The sequence below is a fragment of the Amia ocellicauda genome, chromosome 23 (genome assembly GCF_036373705.1).
Source record: "Amia ocellicauda isolate fAmiCal2 chromosome 23, fAmiCal2.hap1, whole genome shotgun sequence".
Lineage (NCBI taxonomy): Eukaryota > Metazoa > Chordata > Actinopteri > Amiiformes > Amiidae > Amia > Amia ocellicauda.
This window is the reverse complement of record NC_089872.1, coordinates 18,981,709-19,003,572: the sequence shown is the minus strand read 5'-3', so window position 1 is coordinate 19,003,572 and position 21,864 is coordinate 18,981,709. Positions and strand designations below refer to the sequence as shown.

General features: G+C 48.0%; 4 protein-coding genes across 4 annotated transcripts; 2 read left to right on the top strand and 2 right to left on the bottom strand.

The window, feature by feature from the left end:
* The first annotated feature begins 79 nt into the window (after positions 1-79).
* Positions 80-8,166, top strand: ttl (tubulin tyrosine ligase). Its single transcript, XM_066696658.1, has 7 exons — positions 80-683; positions 1,502-1,580; positions 2,172-2,404; positions 2,589-2,724; positions 2,862-3,131; positions 3,333-3,476; positions 4,475-8,166. The coding sequence occupies exons 1-7, from the start codon at positions 515-517 to the stop codon at positions 4,590-4,592; spliced, it is 1,149 nt and encodes a 382-aa protein (XP_066552755.1). The 5' UTR covers positions 80-514; the 3' UTR covers positions 4,593-8,166.
* Positions 8,167-8,849: 683 nt separating this feature from the next.
* Positions 8,850-16,626, top strand: polr1b (RNA polymerase I subunit B). The gene is made up of 15 exons (XM_066696427.1): positions 8,850-9,044; positions 9,749-9,916; positions 10,001-10,147; positions 10,256-10,388; positions 10,767-10,903; positions 11,876-12,099; positions 12,219-12,390; positions 12,522-12,693; positions 12,810-13,091; positions 13,241-13,374; positions 13,659-13,829; positions 14,039-14,195; positions 14,296-14,492; positions 14,618-14,871; positions 14,950-16,626. Exons 1-15 carry the CDS (start codon positions 8,868-8,870, stop codon positions 15,830-15,832), a joined length of 3,408 nt encoding a protein of 1,135 aa, XP_066552524.1. The 5' UTR covers positions 8,850-8,867; the 3' UTR covers positions 15,833-16,626.
* Positions 16,627-16,675: 49 nt separating this feature from the next.
* Positions 16,676-20,263, bottom strand: LOC136718717 (zinc finger BED domain-containing protein 4-like). Its single transcript, XM_066696425.1, has 3 exons — positions 19,698-20,263; positions 17,532-18,907; positions 16,676-17,424 (listed from the first exon to the last, which is right to left on the bottom strand). The coding sequence occupies exons 1-3, from the start codon at positions 19,871-19,873 to the stop codon at positions 17,036-17,038; spliced, it is 1,941 nt and encodes a 646-aa protein (XP_066552522.1). The 5' UTR covers positions 19,874-20,263; the 3' UTR covers positions 16,676-17,035.
* Positions 20,264-20,410: 147 nt separating this feature from the next.
* Positions 20,411-21,625, bottom strand: nanp (N-acetylneuraminic acid phosphatase). Its single transcript, XM_066696426.1, has 2 exons — positions 21,445-21,625; positions 20,411-21,227 (listed from the first exon to the last, which is right to left on the bottom strand). The coding sequence occupies exons 1-2, from the start codon at positions 21,532-21,534 to the stop codon at positions 20,595-20,597; spliced, it is 723 nt and encodes a 240-aa protein (XP_066552523.1). The 5' UTR covers positions 21,535-21,625; the 3' UTR covers positions 20,411-20,594.
* Positions 21,626-21,864: the final 239 nt, after the last annotated feature.

The following is a 21,864-nucleotide window of genomic DNA, read 5'->3' as shown; positions in this document are numbered from 1 at the left end:
TATCATGTAACAGCATCACGTCTCGAATTACAATACCCAGCACCCCCCGCTGCCCGGTGTGGGCGCATGCGCGGAGCCGAGACACGTGACTGGGAGCTGACAGCTGTGCGGCGGAATAAAGGAGAAGAGGCTCGGGGTGGATGGAAGATGGGATTAAAAAGCGCGGACATCTATCGGTAGACAAAACAAATACTTGCAAATTACAGGCCTGTGTGGCAGCTGTGCTCAGAACCAGCATGCTCTCCAATACCGGGGACTGGATTCACTAGCGGGCAGGGGAGCGACATTGAAGCCGGGAGGAATTAGGACAGTCACACCCTGATCTGCTCGGGACGCCCGGCCGGTGCTCCGTTATTCCCCGGACAGCATGCGTGTGGGCAGCGGGTAGCTCTCCTGCAAAGACCCGGGCGCTGGCGACTGATGCTCCCCGGCGGCTCCGTGCAGATACATTGACAGTGTAGCTCGCTATTTTGTTTCCTGTGTCTCTCTGTCTTGTTGAGCTTTTGTTTGCAGCATGAATGCCACCATGTACACGTTCGTGGCGCGGGATGAGAACAGCAGCGTCTATGCCGAAGTTTCCAAAATCCTGCTCTCCACTGGACAATGGAAGAGACTCAAGAGAGACAATCCCAGATTCAACCTAATGCTGGGCGAGAGGAACAGACTGCCCTTTGGGAGGCTCGGTGAGTAACTGGTCTCGGATCCGACTGGGGCAGCTGGGCGATTTGGAGAAAAGCGTCTGCGTATTGTCATGTTAATTGTCATTTATTGGAGCGGCTTCCCTGCAATGCGAACCCCATCCCAGATTAGCATCCCCGACCTCTCCTGCGTTTGGCCAGAGTGTTTGAAATGCGTTGAATTTGCATTGCATTTGTAATTGAGCTGCCAGGGACACTTGATTTGATACGGTTTTGTAGACTTCTCATCCGCATCATCGTCTTGCATTCGAATGATTATACAGTAGTTTGTGCTTCTTAGTGGTTTTTGTTGTCCTAAAATTAAATAGCCTACTTACAATTCAAGAAATACTATGTCATGCATTAAGCTTCCTCAGGCCCCCACGACAATGCATCATGCCCCACAGTGTGTAGGAGGATCCCGTGTTCCCAATCTTAATTCTCCCCGGTTTCCGAGATGCAGTCAATGTGCATGCAATCTGTCTCTCTTCCTCCCTCCCTCCCTCCCTCTTACTGTGGAGTATTAGACTTATCCATTTCCCTCTATTTTATGGTTGCATTTCGGTAGACCACATTAAAAACAATTGAAAATGACCTTGCATGCCCTGCCTCTGGCTGCAGCACCAAAGTAGACTAAAACATCTGAACATCTGTGCAGACTCATACTGTTGCACTTTTGCATTGAATATCCTTTAGGTAATACCAATTAGCAGTGATCTATGGGAGTTTATCTTCTGTACCTATTTCTATGAACAGTCCTTTCCTAAATATAACTTTTTGTATTGAATTTGTCTCTTTCCCCCCCCCCCCCCACCCCTCAACAGGTCATGAACCAGGATTAATGCAGCTGGTGAATTATTACAGAGGGGCTGACAAACTGTGCCGCAAAGCATCTCTAGTGAAGTATGTGTATCCACTCTGAAGTGTGTGTTCATTTTAATCATAAAAGTGCTCCCTTTGTGTACCATAAACAATGGACGGGGATGGTACTGTGCCATGTCTGGAGCTTGGCGGGGGATTCGCGGGGGACCTGGGGCAGATGTCTCCTGGGAGCATATCGAATCGATACAGCTCCGCCCTGTTGATGAAGTGTTACAATGCTAATGAGCTCCAGTTTGTCTTTAATCCGTGTGACCCTCTCTGGGCTGCAAACTGCTGACCGATCAGAATGAGGATTGTGCATAAACACTCTCCTGTTGCTTTAGACTGAACCAAAATTATATGAAACATTATTTATTGGCAGACGCCCTTATCCAGGGTGACTTACAGCTTACACGAGCATTACAGAAGTGCAGTAATACCAATCGATACACAATTCAGTTTCAGCAGTAGTATAATCAATACAAAGTACAATTTAGAAATGACAAAAGTGCAGAAGTACAATGAATGTAAAATTCAAAGCACACATTGATACAGTGAAACTAAGAGGTGATATTTCCTCGGACGGATCTGTGAATGTTTCTCTTTCTTCATATCGACCGCATGCGTGTGTAGGTTAATCAAGACCAGCCCAGAACTGTGCGATTCGTCGAGCTGGTTCCCCGAGTCCTACGTGATCTACCCCACCAACCTCAACACCCCCGTGGCCCCGGCCAAGAACGGCATCAACCACTTGAAGAACCACCCAAAGACCGACGAGAGGGAAGTGTTCCTGGCGTCCTATCACGCCAAGAAAGACAAAGGCGAGGGGACGGTGTGGATTGCAAAGTCCTCAGCTGGAGCTAAAGGTGAGAACCCCACCTGCCTAGTGTTAGCGCTACTGTTACATTGAAGCAAGTTAAATATTGCTATCAAAAATCAGTTTACAGCGTTGCATGTGTAACGGCACTAAATACACAAGTCAAATGCTAATGATGAAAGCTTTAGAATATATTATGAACTTGTAATTGTGCTGCTTTTATGTTGTTTCAGGTGCTGGAATTTTAATCTCTTCAGATGCGAGTCAGTTGTTAGAATTCATCGATAATCAAGGCCAGGTTCATGTCATCCAGAAATACCTAGAGAGGCCACTTCTGCTGGAACCAGGCCATCGCAAGTTTGATATCAGGTGGGGATGTTTCCGCCATGTGTCCTTGTCTGCCGATAAACGCACTTCATTTTGTCCAGTTCTTTTCTTCAGTAAATAGAAGGTCACTCTGGTTTTCCTGCTTGAGATCTAAAAGATGCCTTCTGTCCGTTTCTTAGGAGCTGGGTACTGGTCGATCACCAGTACAACATCTACCTCTACAGAGAGGGGGTGCTGCGAACCTCCTCCGAGCCCTACAACAGCTCCGACTTCCAGGACAAGACCAGCCACCTGACCAACCACTGCATCCAGAAGGAGCACTCTAAGAACTACGGCAAGTACGAGGAGGGCAACGAGATGTTCTTCGACGAGTTCCGTCAGTATCTGCTGGACACCCATAAAGTGGCGCTGGAGAGCTCCGTGTTACCTCAGCTCAAGCAGATCATCAGGTAACCACGTCTCCTCTGCCTCTGGAGAGGACCTGAGATTCATTTGCCATCTTTGCTTTGCTTGAGAAAATGGTCCAAACCTGGGTTCCACTTGCAACAGTTATGCATGATGTTGGTTTTAATTGTATTGATGGTCATTAACAAAGCAAGTTCTAGTCAGATAAGGTCTTGAAATGCATTGCTGTGTCTCTTCCCTCCCAGGAGCTGCCTCGCGTGCATTGAGCCGGCCATCAGCACAAAGCACCTGTCGTACCAGAGCTTCCAGCTGTTTGGATTCGACTTCATGGTGGACCAGGACCTGAAAGTCTGGCTGATTGAAATCAATGGAGCTCCAGCTTGTGCCCAGTAAGACCTTGGCATACAGCTGCGCCTAATTCTGTGTGATTTACAGATGCCAGCGTCCAGCTCGTAGAGTTTTTATTTTATTCTGTATAACCAGTCCTAGTATATCGTATCGGAGAGATGCAGGAATCCAGGAATGTCTATTAATCAAGACGCTTTGATATTGTTATTGCACCACATGATCTAAAATTAGTTCAATGTCATTTTTAGAGCTTTGTAATATCTCTATAGGCTGCTGATTACGTGTGCAGCTTGTTCAATAAAGGTGTTTTACTAATCCCTTTATTCCTACAGAAAAACTTCTGCTTTATATAGAGACTTAAATATATATCCTCTTCACTAGCATTAGAGACTGTATCACCTTTCATTATTAATGTAAGGCTTAGTGCATATAGTAAAGATCTTAAATTGCAATTGGGCTTTTAAATAAATAATCAGACCCCAGCTCTGAAACCAGTTTGCTATTGTAGGATAATAAGACTTTCATCTGCAAGTGTTTTGTCGAACAGTTCTCTGCTTTGCACTTCAAAGCAGCCCGAGCGAGAGAGTGATGGGCTTTGTAACCTGAGAATAATGCATGGTTTAATCTTGCAGAAAGCAGATCGCACTGATCACACCACCTCATCTGGGTTTCCTCTTTGTGAGACTGTTTGATGGTAATTACAGGTGAACAGAAAGAGTGCCGGATTGTTGTTCTACAGGAGAGCCCTTTCTTACACCTACCATTTAGATTGCGTTCAATCGCAAGTTTTTGAAGCAGCTAAGACAAACCCATTTGGAAGGGGAAAGGGATGTGAAAAGGCTGAAGTGACCCCGAGAGAGAGAGCGCTCTAGATTAAAAGTGCATTGACAAGGTTTCCTGCTGATAGAAATAAGTCAAATAGGTGGTTTATACTTAATTGTATCTGTGGAGATATTGTACAAAAGAAAAGGCCCAATATTTAAGCTAAACCCCAGAGCATGGACATATCCCGAAACCTTTTCCTTTTTGTCCTGTTCAGGAAACTTTACCCAGAACTCTGTCAGGGGATTGTGGACATCGCCATCTCCAGCGTCTTCACCTTGACCGACTCCTCCTCGCGGCCCCCGAGCCAGCAGACCCCCTTCATCAAGCTGTAAAATGGAGGATCCCAGTCCTTCTAGAGTTCAAGCTTCTTCTTTACCCACCTCATGCTTTCCTGATGACCCCAGGTTTTGTAGGTTTTAATTTGAGTGACTCGCGAGCGGCCAAGGAAGAGAGACGCCTCCCAGGAACGGGTGACGAGAGCAACGCGGGATAGACTAGGGGAATGGGTCCTCGGCAGGGTGTTGGCCTGGTACCGCCAACAACATCCCGTGAAGAAGGGAGGACCCCATCAAGTCCACATGATAGAACTCCCGTCTGTTCCATGGTAGGGCGTGGAAGGTCTTTTTGGAGATCTTGCTTGAAAGGAGGCAATGAATGTCTAAAGATGAAGAGAATGGAGGAAGACTCTGGTCGGCTGCTGGAGGATTCTCCTGCTGGGGAAAACAAAAAAAGGTATACTGTACTGCCATCAAGACTTTAAAGGACTTTGTCACATGGTTAAAAGATCTGGATATATCATTACCATTCAGTACCTGTGACTCGAGTGCCTTACATCCCTTTCCCTACCCCCCCAATATGATACAGCTAGGCTTTTACGTTGCTTTTTTGCCATGCAATGTAGCCATACCTGACTTATATGGCAGGCCTGGCTAATGCTTGCGTCTTGGCACCACAGTCTATTATTTCGCCTCAACCATTACAGTCTTCAATACCCTGGAAGTCTAACGGTGGAAGTGGTTTGAACTGAAAGGCAAATTCATCCTGAGTGGCTGCGTTTGCATTTGGCCTTAGTGGTTTCCTAACGACTTGATTGAGAGTCACTTTGAGACTGAGACCGCATTTCTGTTCCAGAGACATCTGTGCATTAATGCTAAATGCCTCTTGCCCCCCTCAACTTCTACGCTGCTTCTTGCACATACTATAGTACATTTGCAAAACAAGCCCCAACTAGTAGTGAGGAGAAGGTCTGGGGAGGTGGGTCCTCCGTGGGGTTGAGCATTGAGAGCTGGATCCTCTGAGAAAGATGAGGGGTGTAGTATTAAGTGTGAAGTTGTTAAACCTGTAGGCTGTCCTAGAAAAGTTTCTCATCCCCCGTTCTCCTGAACCCCGTTATAATGAAACCTTGAACCCCAGCTCAGTTTTGCTCCTGCTGACCAATTTGAAACCTTATTCCGCCCCCCCTGCAGCTGTCTGTGACGAGCCATGGATTTGAAATGGGTTGAGATGTCTAGATTGTGGTACCAAGATCCCTTTTGTTTGCTTCTCATTTTGAAATGAACCAAATCAACCAACCTGCAATTGCTGATGTTCCAGCCTATGATCTCTGTTGTGTTCGAACGCGACGGAGCAAAAGGATCATCTGTCAGTCTTTGCAATCCGAAGAAAGGTTTTAAAAAATTGAATTATCGATTATGGCTGGCCTACTATTTATGAATGCATCGATAATGGCCTACAAGCCTAAAAGCATGTTAATTGTGTGTGTGTGTGTGTGTGCTTGTCGGTTTATTTATAGTCATCTTCCTGTTTGTTTTGTATGGCGTGCTCAACTCTGCCTAATGGTCTTCTGTCTGACGTTTATCTAATTCCTCCATATATTTCTGTTTGAGCTGATGATGGAAGGCCGCCTGTTCTGATTTTTCACTCCCCAAAACAAGATGCATCTCGAGACATGGATTATAAAATACATTTACATGTTATGGAAGAAATACAAATGTTTTACTTAGTTGAGAATTTAATTTAAAAAAAGACTCTATTTAAAGTGTTTAATCAGAGTTTCTGAACTCTTTCTGCTTGGTATTAAAACAAAGTTATTTAACACGTGAATTGCACTAGGGTATTTCCATTGTGACTGACATTAGATTGTCAATGAACATTTAAGCATTGATGGTATCATTTCATAGAGGATCAAGCTTATGCTCAATCACTGGGTTCGGGTTGTCCCACAAAAAGGGATTCTCTTCTTATCAGCTCTCCTATGTAGTTTTAATATTTATATTTCCAATAGGATTTCATGTACATGTTATGTTGACTTGATTTGGCTATAGTTTAGGTAGTACTAGCGTCTTCCTCATCCTGTGGAGTATTGTGCATCATCAAGAGTCTTTCCTATGGAAGATCTACCTCACTTCTCTGTTAATCATTATAGATAAATAAATAACAAATGTATAAATGGTGATAAAAACAAATATAAACCTCTTTAAGACATAAAAAAGCCAACCTATCAAATTCACAAATCCCGTCTGTTGGATCCATATCGGTGTTCTTTGTTTTATCTGAAAGAAATGGCTTTTTTTTTAAATCAGCTAAGAGTGATAATAGCCGGATGATGGAGACGAGGAGAGTTAAGTGAGTAATACAGGAAATGATTGTAGGAGACGGGGGAAACTGAAGTTAAATGCATGGTCTCTGAATATGCCTTCGTTGGCCTGCTGCAGAATGAACCTTATTTTTCTTTGAATGTGTGACTAGAATGTACTGACACAATGTCGAACGGGAGCTTGTTTATGGTTTAGATATTGTGCAGGCCTATTTAAAAGATTTTGATCTACTGTAGGAACCATTAGTTTTTTCTAAGATAAGGGTAGTTCCCGGGGAAGAAAATCCTTTCCTAAAGACTTTTAAACCATGCACAACTTACATTTTTATTTTTCTTAACTTCAAAACAACGTCCAGGTTTTAATTTAATTGAAATGGTTTGAACAGAACAGTTTTATGTACTCATCCCTGAAGCTCTGAATACTGTAGGTGTGAAACACTAGACTCGTTTATCCATCTAAAATGACTTTTTAAAAATTTATTTTTTATATTCCCAATTCTTGACCATTATTTTCCCCACTCAGTTGCAACTTTATCATTGTTATAGTCAAACGTGCTTCTTTGTCTGAAAGAGCCTGTTTGTGCAGACCCTCTCCTGGTGTAGAGCCCACAGACTATACTTACAGAATACAACTGACTGGGAGAAATACTTCACTCAATGCTTGGTTTGTCCTTTTACTTTGAGCGGAAATCCCCATTCCTGATGCCCTCCTTGCTTCGCCCATCACATTTCTTCTTGTGTGAAGCATGTATCCTGCTTGGATTTACATAAAGCAGCTGGGAAGGCAGTGGCCAGCACACTGCTGACCTATGATCACTGTATTACACCTTATTGGACCATTAGTATCTTGGTACAGAGGGAATGCTATATTTGCTTTGCAGAAATTGTGTGATACAGCATTATCTCGTCATGTTTTTGAATATCAAGCAGGGCTGTCTGATCTGTATGGTAAATGGCTGTACTTAGACACTATCAGTGTTATCCACATGGCCAAATGTGTGGACTTACACATCACAATCAACCATCTCTTTGTAGCACTTTTCTCTGCAATAAGGGGAACTCTGTGCAATAATATATGTATCGGTCATATTATAAACCTGCTGTCATTATAAATTAAATCAGGAGTTCACAATGTGTCAAGAAAACATGCCAGTACATTACCTGTACCTGCTACTTAACCAAGATGTGTATGTAGTAACAATCAATAGATCCGATGTTTTTCTCTTGTTTAACAGATTATTGCATGGTTTCTTGGCATCTGTATGAGAAACACTATCCATGAAGAATAAAACCTTAAATGTCTTCTTGAATGTCTCTCACTTCATTTTTGTGTACGAACGTATAGTTCTACGACTTCAGTCGTGGGAAAAAAAGTTTGTTGTTGAACCATCGAAGAATAGTCTTTGTACAAACAGTAATAGAAACCGTGTGGTCATGTTTTGTTATCCTGGTCCAAGATTTTACCAGAAATCAGCCAATTGTTGTCCTTAGACTTGATGGAGGATCAGTCGACAAGAACCTGATCACTACCAAGAGTTTTTATCTCTGATAATTTTGATAATTGTTTTTACACTACAGCAGTCAGACCCTGCTTTCCTTTGGTATTTATTTTACTATACACACCTGCAGTTCTCTGGTACAGTTACTTTATAAACCTGATGTTTGAGCTGTTTCAACTAGTTTTAGAATATATAGTTTGTTAAAATTAGCATTTCAGCATTTTGACTGCCTAGCTTATGTATAAATAACTGCAACACTGTCATGTTAAAATGTTATGCATTTTCTCCCTACAAATAGAGATGAATAGCCAGCTCTACATAGGGGCATTAGAGTCATATAAAGATATGGTCTTTACTATGGCATAAATCGGTTATTTACATCACAATGAACAGTTATAGTTTTAAATATCTATTGTCAGGAGCGATTCATAGTGCAGGACCTATCTATTAAAAGCAGAAACTGTATTCTATGGTACTTCCGCTGTGAACCGGAAGTGGCATTTCTAACAAGCATGGATTCCGCGGAGCAGTGGAGAAGCAGCCCCGCCGCTCCCAGCCTCAAGAACCTCACCGAACCGGGCTACGGGCTCCCGAAGAAGAAGCAGCATGCGGCGGTGCAGGGCCTGGTCAGGGCTCACATCGACTCGTTTGACGAGGCGGTTTCCGAGGGCCTCAGTCGGGTGGTGCAGGTAGGCGATGCGCTCCGAGCGGCGGCGTGTTTGTGCTCGGCCGCATGTGCGTGAGAGCTGAGCACAAGCACTTCACTGTCCCTCCGCATGTGTGTGTCAGGACATGCACTTCACTGTCCCTCCGCATGTGTGTGTCAGGACAAGCACTTCACTGTCCCTCCGCATGTGTGTGTCAGGACAAGCACTTCACTGTCCCTCCGCATGTGTGTGTCAGGACAAGCACTTCACTGTCCCTCCGCATGTGTGTGTCAGGACATGCACTTCACTGTCCCTCCGCATGTGTGTGTCAGGACATGCACTTCACTGTCCCTCCGCATGTGTGTGTCAGGACATGCACTTCACTGTCCCTCCGCATGTGTGTGTCAGGACATGCACTTCACTGTCCCTCCCATGTGTGTGTCAGGACAAGCACTTCACTGTCCCTCCGCATGTGTGTGTCAGGACATGCACTTCACTGTCCCTCCGCATGTGTGTGTCAGGACAAGCACTTCACTGTCCCTCCGCATGTGTGTGTCAGGACATGCACTTCACTGTCCCTCCGCATGTGTGTGTCAGGACAAGCACTTCACTGTCCCTCCGCATGTGTGTGTCAGGACAAGCACTTCACTGTCCCTCCGCATGTGTGTGTCAGGACATGCACTTTGCCACGTGGTTTTATTTTTGCACACTATTAATAGTATTATTCTTGTGATATTTTTTTGCAGGCGATTCCACCTCTGGAATTCATGTTTAAAAATGATCGCCTTTCACTGGCATATGTCGACGTTGCCATCAACCGCCCCACGGTGCCTAAAGGCAGCATTTGCCGGGACCTGAGGGTGTTCCCGGGAGAGTGCCGAGGCCGGCGCTGTTCATACCGAGGGAAGATTGTGGTAAGTAAGGTTTCTTATTCAGATCTCTCTCTATCTGTGTAACTTACCTATTGCAGAATCATTGAAAATGTTCTTTGTTACCAGGCAGGTGTCAGCTGGTCCGTCAATGGGGTTCCTAAAGGGATTATAAAGCAGTCTCTTGGTATGGTGCCCATCATGGTGAAGTCCAGACTATGCAATTTGCACGGCCTGTCTCCCGCAGAGCTGGTTGAGCATCACGAAGAAGCAGAGGTAAGGCAACCCTCGCCTCTCGTTCTCTACCTCAATCAGATTCCCTTTTCTTCCCTCTCTCCTGGGTCATTCTGCGACACAATGCCACTCTCTCTTCCTCTGCTGTAGGAAATGGGAGGGTATTTTATCATCAACGGCATCGAGAAGGTCATTCGAATGCTGATAATGCCCAGGAGGAACTTCCCCATCGCCATGGTCAGACCCAAGTGGAAGAGCAGAGGGCAAGGGTACACGCAGTATGGTAAATATCACCTCAAAACTTTAAGACAGGGGTGTCAGACTCCAGTCCAGGGGGGCCACAGTCTGTCGATGACTCAAAACATTGAACCCACAGAACATGTAAGAGTCTGGAGAGAGAAGTGTTCAATTAGTCCAGTTAATTGTTTAATTAGACAAATTAAGGAGCCAAGAGCTGGGCTGGAACAAAAAACAGCAGATACTGGACTGGAGTCTGACACCCCTATATAGCCTTATGTAAGGTGTGCAGTGTAACCCGTCCACAACCTGTAATGTTATCGGACAACAAAAGGGTCAATATTCTGTTTCAGAAGAGGGGACATCGTAGTACTTTTTTTTTTTTTCCCAGCCACACATTTAAGACCCTGTTCTGTCCCACTAGGTATCTCAATGCACTGCGTCAAAGACGAGCACACGGCCATTAATATGAACCTGCACTACCTTGACAATGGAACGGTCATGGTGAACTTTATTTACCACAAAGAGCTCTTTTTCATCCCTCTGGGCTTCGCGCTGAAGGTGAGCATTGCAATTTCATACAGAAAGAAAGTGTTTAGACTTCAAATTGAAACGTAATAAAACGAGCGTGAGTGAATAGTTGCAGAAAACAGCCAAGCCTCGCTGTGTGGTAGAAGGACGATTATTAATCCTGGCAGCTGCAGGGGAGCCTGACAGGAGAAGGTTCCTCAGACAGCTTCAATATTTCTAAGTGACATTTGGTATTTCATGGGTTGTGTACAAGACAGAGAAGACAGTTCTTTCCTTCTTGATTGGTGCAAACAAGCTTACTATGCAAATTGCAACTAATTAACGAGACATTTAAATGACTTACTACATAGACTTTATGAATGAATAACCTTTTGTTAAACAACAGAATGCAGAACCTTAGAGATAAGAGAGCTATATTTGAAATTATAGAAATAATCTATACCATACCAATGGTCTCAAACTCAATCGATGGCGGGCCCTGTGTGTGTATGCTGGTTTTTGTTCCAGCCGAGTCCTCAGTTACTTAATTGATCTAATTGTTTAATTAGCTACATACATTTAAACACCTATCCAGGCCCAGGATGTTTTATAAGATACTGTACCTTGAATCAAATGCACTTTTTAGACCATCAACTGTAAAATACCTCACAATATATTGTTGAAATATATCAAATTTAATAATTATTTAGACAAATGAAGTAATTGAGGACTTGGTTGGAACGAATACCAGCATACACACGGCCCTCCAGGCTTTGCCAGGTCCAAAGAGTAACACACAAACAGAGTCGGCTTTAAAACTCTAGGAATGTGAAATGTATCTCGAAATATTAAATTTAGTTCTTCAGTGAGAATCAAGTTTGTCCCTTAGAGAATCATCGATATTAACAGTATCATAGTTTAACTAATTAAAGAACTGTCCTTGTGAAAGTGCACTCCAGCTGGGGTTAATTACGTCTGCGTGAGCTGTTGTTGACATGCTTCTCTCCGGTTCCCCACCCCCAGGCACTGGTGGATTTCACAGATTACCAGATCTTCCAAGAGCTGATCAAAGGCCGGGAGGATAACTCCTTCTACAAGAGTTGTGTGTCTGAAATGCTGCGCATGGTGATGGAGGAGGGCTGCACCACCAGGATGCAGGTGCTCAACTACCTGGGCGAGCGCTTCCGGGTCAAGATGCAGCTGCCAGAATGGTACTCCAACCAGCAGTGCGCAGAATTCCTCCTGGAGTACGTACGGCACGTCCCATTCCAGCACGTCCACTGGCTGCGCGATCACTCCAGTGGCCAGTGCTTTCTCCCCGCCGTTGTGTGCGGCGGTCACTGAACCCTCCCCCTCTTCCCTCCAGACAGTGCCTCTGCATCCACCTGAGGTCCAGCGCCGAGAAGTTCTACCAGCTGTGCCTGATGACCCGCAAGCTTTTCACCTTCGCCAAGGGAGAGTGCATGGAGGAGAATCCAGACAGTCTGATGTGTCAGGAGGTGATGACCCCGGGCCAGCTGTACTTGATGTTTTTAAAAGTAAGTGCTGCGTTTTTGCGTGTGCGCGCTTCTCCTTTCTCCTTTTAAACGCGCTTCGGGATGCGGTTTCCTCCCTGCGGTCCTTTCGTTCCCCTCACTGTCTTCATACAATGATCTCTGTTCGCCTGCAGGAGAGGATGATGGCCTGGTTGCATTCGGTGAAGATAGTGATCGACAAAAAGGCGCAGAAAGGCTACACCACTATAAACTCGGACAGTCTCATGAAAATGTTCAATCTGGGGATGGACTTGACCAGACCTTTTGAGTATCTCTTGGCTACGGGGAACCTCCATTCAAAAACAGGTAAAGCAAGAGGTTTCCTTTGCCAAATGCCAATCCAAAATGTTCGCCTCTGTGGTGGTGTGTTTTGCAGCGCTGTTGTGAACCGCGGGGCTTCGCTCTGGCTGCTCTCTCCTCAGGCCTGGGCATGCTGCAAGACTCAGGGCTCAGCGTCGTGGCCGACAAGCTCAACTTCATCCGCTACCTGTCGCACTTCCGCTGCGTCCACCGAGGGGCGGCCTTCGCCAAGATGAGGACGACCACCGTGCGCCGGCTCCTGCCCGAGTCCTGGGGCTTCATGTGCCCCGTGCACACGCCCGACGGAGAGCCCTGTGGCCTGATGAACCACATGACCACGCACTGCCAGATCGTGACCAAGGCCCTCCCCACCACCACCCTCCCGGCGCTGCTCTGCTCCCTCGGTGAGTCCCTGTCCGCCCCGCTGACGCTCGGGTGTTTTTATTCAGCGTGCTGTTCTTGAGAACGCTCACATCGCGCTGTAACCGCGATAGGCTGTCAGGGGTCTGTTAGGCACCGCAGAGTGCGCTGAGCTGTGAGTCTCTCTCTCCAGGTGTCACCCCGGTGGACGGCACCCCCAGCCGGCCCTACTCCGAGTGCTACCCCGTGGTGCTGGATGGGGCCATGCTGGGATGGGTGGAGAAGGACCTGGCTCCAGCCGTCGTTGAGTCTCTGCGTAACTTTAAGGTGAGTTGGGTTGACAGGAGCGCTAAAAACACAACTTCTCTCCATCAATTTAGTTTGAATGGCTGGGAGGGGGATAACCAACAAATAAGCGTTACAGATGTGTGCTTTCAGTTGTGTTGTGTGTGGAGGTTCCTGCCTAAAATTACAAAATCATCAGAGAGTTGGAGCCCAAGATATATCGTCCCACCTTATCGTTACAATTCTAAATGTGGAAAGAGACCAGCGCCTATTCCGAAGTCTCACATGCAATTGTTTGGGGTTGTCTCGGGGCTCTTGCTGTGCAGGTGCTGAAGGAGAAGCGTGTGCCACCCAGCTTGGAGATCGCGCTGGTGCCCATGACGGGCAAGGCCAGCATCTACCCCGGCCTCCTGCTCTTCACCACGCCCTGCCGCATGGTGAGGCCCGTCCGCAACCTGGACAGCGGGAAGGAGGAGCTGATCGGCACCTTTGAGCAGGTACACCCACTGACTTTGTGGCCTCTGTGCCCCCGGCTTGTCAATAACACAGGAGAGGGGAATGTCTAGGGTGTCCTGAGGGACATTTATGTTAGGTCAGAGGTGGTCTTCATTTAGAATTGTTCAGAGAACCGCGGCACCTAACAATCAGCAGCTTAGATGATCATAAACAACCTCACGGTGGTCTCGGGGGGGCTTCCTTCTCTCAGCTCTACATCGACATTGGGATATTCGAAGAGGAGATCGTGCCGGGGGTCACCACCCACCAGGAGCTCTTCCCCCACAGCATGCTGAGTGTGGTGGCCAACTTCATCCCTTACTCTGACCACAACCAGAGCCCCAGGAACATGTACCAGTGCCAGATGGGTAAGACGAGCCTTTCCTCACTTACACCACGGGCCGAGCCAGAGAGACTGAGCTCCGTGAGACCAGCTGTGAATGCGTTGTTCATTTCCCTTTCCCTCAGGCAAGCAGACCATGGGCTTCCCCCTGCATTCGTACCAGGAGCGCTCTGACAACAAACTGTACCGCCTGCAGACGCCCCAGAGCCCCCTGGTCAGACCCCTCATGTATGACCACTATGACATCGACAACTACCCCATTGGAACCAACGCCGTGGTGGCCGTCATTTCCTACACTGGGTACGACATGGAAGATGCCATGGTGAGTCTGTGTGCCGGATTGAAATGATTGGACTCCCTCTCACAGATGTTGCAGATGTTGTGTTGCGTGTGCTGTAGCCATCGTTCGACTGACGAGATCCTCTGCTGTCCCTCCCCGCCTTGTAGATCGTGAACAAGTCTTCCTGGGAGAGGGGCTTTGCTCACGGCTGCGTCTACAAAACCGAGCTGGTGGACCTGAGCGACAAGGTGAAGTCGGGGGAGGACTGCCTGGTGTTCGGGGTGAAGCCCGGCGACCCGAAGGTGATGAATAAACTGGACGAGGACGGGCTGCCCCCGATCGGGGCGGTGCTGGAGTTCGGGGACCCGTTCTACAGCTACGTCAACCTCAACACCGGGCAGAGTTTCGTCACCTTTTACAAGTAAGTCATGAGAGAATCGAGGGGTTTGGTTGGGTTTTATGGTTGAAGACACTAACGGGAGAAAAACTTCTCGCTTAGGAGCAAAGAGAGCTGCACGGTGGACAACATCAAGATCTGCAGCAACGACAGCGGCACGGGCAAGTTCAAGCGCGTGTGCATCACCATCCGCGTGCCGCGCAACCCCACCATCGGGGACAAGTTCGCCAGCCGGCACGGGCAGAAGGGCATCCTGAGCCGGCTGTGGCCCGCCGAGGACATGCCCTTCACCGAGAGCGGCATGACCCCTGACATCCTGTTCAACCCGCACGGCTTCCCCTCACGCATGACCATCGGCATGCTGATCGAGAGCATGGCGGGCAAGTCGGCGGCGCTGCACGGCCTGTGCCACGACGCCACGCCCTTCACCTTCTCCGAGGAGCACGCTGCCCTGGACCACTTCGGGGAGCTGCTCAAAGCGGCTGGCTACAACTTCTACGGCACCGAGCGGCTCTACAGCGGGCTGAGCGGCCTGGAGCTGGAGGCGGACATCTTCATCGGCGTGGTTTACTACCAGCGGCTGCGCCACATGGTCTCCGACAAGTTCCAGGTTCGGACCACGGGCGCCAGGGACAAGGTGACCAACCAGCCGGTGGGGGGCAGGAACGTGCAGGGCGGGATCCGCTTCGGGGAGATGGAGCGCGACGCCTTGTTGGCCCACGGCACCTCCTTCCTGCTCCACGACCGGCTGTTCAACTGCTCCGACCGCTCGGTGGCCCAGGTGTGCCTGGAGTGCGGCAGCCTGCTGTCCCCACTGCTGGAGAAGCCGCCGCCCTCCTGGTCGGCCACGCGCCGCAGGAAGACGCTGTGCACGCTCTGCCGGAAGAGCGACTGCCTGGACACCGTGGCCGTGCCGTACGTCTTCCGGTACTTCGTTGCCGAGCTGGCGGCCATGAACATTAAGGTGAAGCTGGACATTAAGTAAATCTGTCGAGACTGATTTGTTGTGGTTCTGAAGGCCACGATGGCTTCACAGCTTCTGGTTTTCAAGAAGCAAATATCTGATGGGCCGCGAAGTGGTCTGAGTTCTGCTCAGTCAGGACAGTGTGCCGTATATAGCAATAGCAGAGATGCCAAGTGCTACTATGCTCCAATTTCAGAACTTGGCATCTCTGCAGTCGGTTATTTTCATTGCTTTAGAACTATATCCACAGGTGTAAGGAATAGGATGTAATTTGCACAGTTACCTGTACTATCACACATCATTGACCGCAGTAATGTATGATGGTCACTTTTTCCAAAGCCAAGCCGTGTTCTGTGCCTTGTGGGGGTTTGGGTTATATTGAGGATTAAAATGTTCAGCTCCTCCGCATAGTGGAGGCAGATCCCCGCAGCAAACGGAGACGGTTGCGCTTCACAGAATAAACCTAAACCTTATTCCTGAACAGTCTGGAGTCGGTCCTGAATCTCTTTGAACTTCACCAGCCTCATGAACAATTGTGTGGTTCAGTTAAAGCCATGTGAAGGAGAAACAAACTAGCTTTTTTGCTTGATTTTTTTTGTCTACATTTCATATATATGCAGCCAATACCAGTATAATGGAATGTAAGCACTTGGTTATTGTAAAATAAATCCAGAAAACAGGATCATCAGGTCTACTGCGACAGGCAGGTGAGTGAGTGTGACACGAGGCTGGACAGCAAAGATCAGCACGTATGTTAAGTGTGATTCAAAGAACTGGCATCCCAAAATAAAGCCATCATGAAAATGATAAAAACACCTTCACAATCCACTGCTTTTCATTTTAAACACAAGTCTCGGTGCGTAGTGTTGTTCGAAGAAATGCATGTTTATTTGGCTGACGCCCACATTCAAATCAGACATCAGAAACTCAAACACAATAGCGCAGTACAGCGATTTAAGTAAAGTGGAGTCTGAAAAGATTAAAGCAAGTCAAGTTACAGCTCCGCACTTGAGAATAACTAACACAGAGAAATGGGTATATCTAATGAAAGTGTTTTTTATAACGTAATTAGAAAAACATACTAGATAGATTAGCGCAAGATCATGTAATAATGGTTACAGTAGGTTGTTTGTATGCAAATCGCATCACAAATAACTGGCAACAATCACAGTGAGGGTTATTTCAGCCCTGGTGTATCCTTGTCTGTAGCTACACTTTGACAACCTAGATTGTGTTGCATTTGCAAAAAATCAAGTTCGACAGGGTGTCATTGCCCAGTCGTGCGCGGTGGGGCCGCATCACCACCCCCCCGTGGCTGAAAACGCGTTCAATCTCTGCACTCGACGCCGGCACTGCCAAGGCCCTCATCGCCACCTTGAACAGCGAGGGCAGGGTCTGCCTGTTCATGGCCCAGAACAACAGGCTGTTCTGGCCATCGCAGATGTCCAGGTAGCGGTCCAGCTGAGCCCGAGGACAGGAAGGAGCCGTTCTCTTCTGCCTCTTGCGGTACGAGGAGAACAACCCCGGCTCCTCACCCTCCGCTGGGTCCCGATCATCCACGCCTTGTTCCGCTGGGATGGGCTCCACCTCCGCCGCGTCCTGGAGAATCAGATCTAGAGCGCACGAGCAGAAACGGTCAACATCTTTGAGCAGAAACGCAAAGATCCTGTGTGATTTCTCATTTTAAAACATCAATTTTTGTATCTCACTCAGTTCTTACCTTTCACAAATGCAGACACCTCCTCTTTCAGCTTCCCATCAACGAGAACATCATGGTCCAGCCACATGGTGCCAAACGAAGGATCCAGCACGGCAGCTTTGAGATACACGGTGTCTGAGAAGGGTAACGGCCCTCCGTCACTCGGCTCGGACATCCTCACGTTCACGAAGATGCCCCGGAATCTTCTGTGGAGAGATCGGTGGAGACCGTGGATCAGGCTGCCCAGGTAGTGCGCTTCCTTCTTCTGTTTCTCGAGGTGGTGGTTGAGGGAGAGGACACAGGGGATCACCGCCCCGATTGTCACGACCTTCTCCCCCTGTGTGAGATCCGTGGCTTCTCCGAAAGGGGTCAGGATCTCGACCAGCTCCTTAACTTGGCTCCACTCTCTCTCTGTGAACTTGGACTCCTTGTGTCCCCCGACCTCGAGGACCTCACACAACTTCTGGTAGTCAAAGGTGACCAGAGCTTTAAGTTGTCTCAGTGTCACGTTCCAAGGCGGGAGGACGGAAGCAGGGGCTCCACGTTGCCCGAAATCCATCTCAAGCTCCTCCCCGAAGGACGGACTTGTGTGGAGCAAGGCGCTGATTCGGGAGGCGTTAGCCAGGGCTGGACTGATGACGTTGGTCTCTTGAAGTGCGTCGCCCACTACCAGTTGCAGGGTGTGGGCAAAACCCTGTAATCTGCATTGGCTTCTTGTACTTAAAGTCCTGTCTACCCTTTCCTGCTCTTCCACTGCCAGGTCGTTCCAGATGTCAGCATCATCAAGATGATCGTCCTCATCAGCATTGACCAAACCTGGAAAGCACGTGGTCAAGGCCCTTTTCATGTTCGCAGCATAGTCATAAAGGATGTGATCGATGTTCTTGATGTTGTACTGATCACATATCTGCTCAAACTCTTCGCAGATGGTGTGCGGTCCCTTGAAGCGACTGCAAGCGAGCAAATGCGACTGCAGGGCTATGGTCTCCGCTCCGATGCGCATCCAGTGGGCCGTGATCCCGAGATAGCCCCCCATCCTCCTGTCGGACCAGATGTCCACAGTGACGGACACGTTCTCCACCTCTGCCAATTGATACTGCAGTTTGGCCCGTCCTTCGGCCACCAAGAGCTCGAGTCTTGCGGTGATGGTCCCGAGGCCGACGGGAGAATATTCCCCGTCCACAACGGACATGAAACGGTGGAAGTCCACGTTTTCCACGGCGGAGAGAGGCATGTTGCAGCTGATGATCAGATCGGTTAATATGGCGTCTGTGATTGCGGTTTGCCGAGGGGTGTTCGCAGTGCGTGACGGCACAGCCCTGGATTCAATAAACGGGGACATCTGAGGAGACTGAAGTTGATTGCTGGCCAATTTGGCTCTGAGATACTCTTCATATCTGCAAAGTTAAAAACATGAATGAAAAAAGACAAGTTAGCTTTCAGTACATTACTTTTTTTATTCCAAGGCAAATTAAAACCGGTGCAACAATGTCTACTGCTCAAATGTTCCTTATTAAGGTCTGATAAAGGGTGGTTTCAATATTTGTAGTATTATTAAAAGCAACTCTCTCCATCTCTCAAACAAACCACATTTAAAAACTGCCTTCTGAGCAGTAAAGTCAGGTGACATTATACAATAACTCAAGTACATTTCAGTAGCAAACCTTTACTGTATAATTACACTATATAAATACAGTATAATCATAAATCTCGAAAAACTACTCCCTTCTAAACCTTTTATAGTCGTACTACTTTAGTATAAATACATGCCAATTTGGAATCATGTTGTTTTTTCTGACTTTGTGAATGAAAAGACACATTTTCTCACTGGAAATAGTTACATTTCAAAATATCACTGTCCTGGTCACAAACGCAAAATTCGTGGGGAATAATAGCCATTTTCTATACTTTTGAGGCATAAGCAATTAGAAAATAACATTTACTACCCAGGCACAACAACAACAAATGTTACATAGTGTTATTTCCAAATGTTTTTTTCCTTATAAGTAATTTTAGCCTAATTATTATCATGCAGTGGAAATGGCTGATGTATGTGTGAGATTATGTGTCAATTATTGGTTGTACTATATGGGTCTAATTTGGCTGATTCGGTGTGATGATGACGCGGACACCCTGCAGCTCTCGGCCTGCCAGTGAATAATGAGCGCTGGGACACGTGTGCTGTACCTCTCGGGGTGCTGCTTGAAGTGCCGTGTGAAGTTGGACGTGGTGGCCCGGGAGTCCGAGATCTTGGAGCCGCACACCTTGCACACGGCGGTGCGCTTGTTCCTGCCGGCGTCCACGGCGTAGTCGCGGAACCCGAACACCACGATCTTGGGGGTGGCCGGCTGCAGGCCCGCCATGGCGCCCGGGGGTGCACACTAGATCACCCGCGCCGTGTGTGCATGCATTGCTCCCACGTCACAGACCGATATATACCCAATAAATAAAGCGACAGAAGATCGAGTGTCGAACCCAGGTCTTTGTGTTTTTGGTCTGCTTTCTCAAGGCAGCTGCGCGAGTCTCAAGTCCCCGGATTTGCGACTCGAGTCACGTCACGTGATCCGGGGGCCAGTCATGTGACGTCTCCGGCCGGACACGTGGTTTCCCGGTGAGGGCACCGAGGCTGCGGAGACGAGCGCCCAGCGCCGGTTTCGAGATGAAGTAAAGCCACCCCGCTCTTTTGGCAACACGTTTAATTTCAGTTCTCCTTTATACTCGGCAGCCATGTCTGTCAGCAGAGTTTCTGGGCTTCTGTAGTTTCTCTACAGTGCGCTGAACGCCCCCTGCTGACTTTAACCACAGTTCGGTGATCACAGCAGCTCACCGGTGAATATAACCGCTTACCGCCAGGGGGTCACTGGGGGTCGTGTTGAATGTCAGTGCATACACTTTAAAGCTTTATTTAGAGTAACTTTATTCACAGAGCAGTACTTATAACTGAAATGTCTATGCAATGGGATTCTGAGTTGCATCCTTATTAATCATAATTAAATAAGTCCTTAAATAATGCAGTGTTCCTGTCTGTAATCATTAAAGGGTCTGTCCGTGTCGACTTCATTCCATTGCACATGCGCAGACCCTTCACTGCATCCTGTCCAGCACGGCCGGCAGCTGCAGCACCGAGGGGATGGTGTGGTGGGGCTGGACCGGGCAGCCGCTCGGGGGGCAGTCGGCGGCGCTGATCCACACCGTGGCCCGCAGCCCCGCATTGACGCCCCCCTGGATGTCCGTGTCCAGCGAGTCGCCCACCATCACGCACTCGGAGGGCCGCACCCCCAGCAGCCCGCAGCTGTGCAGGAACACCGAGGCGGCGGGCTTCTCCTCGCCGTGCTCCCCGCACAGCACCACGGCGTCGAACAGGGCCCGGCACCGCGCCGCGGCCACCTTCTCCCGCTGCGTCTGCGCCTCCCCGTTGGTCAGCAAGAGCAGCTTGTAAGAGCGCCGGAGCTCCCGCAGCAGCTGCCTGCAGGCCGGGGGGATGCGCAGCTGCCGCAGCCGGGTGCTCTTCCACAGCCGGTAGCACTTCGCCGCCAGGCCGCTCGGACATGTGCTTCCCACTTCCTGGATGGCTTGAGCCCAGTGACGCGTCCTGACGTCATCGATGGGGGTCCCCCCGGGGCTGGAGGCTTCGTGCAGCAGTTTGCATTGGAAGCGCTCGCAGATCTCGTCGATATGGGTGTCGTCGTCCAGTTTACCCTTCATGAAATCCTTAACCTAATTACAGAGTCGTGTATTAATTAATAAAATAGTGTACACGTGTTTAGGCAGAACTGGTTTCTACTTCCGCATTCACGCAGCTGTGTGATTATCAGTTACCGCTGTGAGAGGTGGTGGCTAAACGAGTGACATCAGTATAATTATACACAACTACACATGTACTCAGGTGGTCTGAATCCACATGCATTTTAAAGTGTTATTTGAATGTACTTACTGTTTCAATCGCTATTTTACCTGCGCCAGCCGTGTCTATAAGAGTGTTATCCAAGTCAAATAAAATCGCTTTTAAAACCTCGCTGCCCATGTTCGTGTGTTTGCAAAGTAAATCGGATGATAAACCCAGAACAGCTGCATTCAAGGTGCAAGCAGGAGGAAAAGCACACTAATGCGGAAGTAGAGCGGAACTCGTGTTAGCGTCGCACTCCTTCGCAAAGCCACCTGGGAGATGTAGTTCCCCCCCACAGGGCAAAATTATTGAATCATAAAGTATGGGCTTTTGACCTTCAGTTGATTGTAAATCTTCTGTTCAGGCATATTTGTATGTGCATGCAGTTATTAATAAAATACTAACATTTTTAATTGTAGTTATACTGCCTTTTTTGTAACAATATAGTCATGTTGCTGAATATGTCCA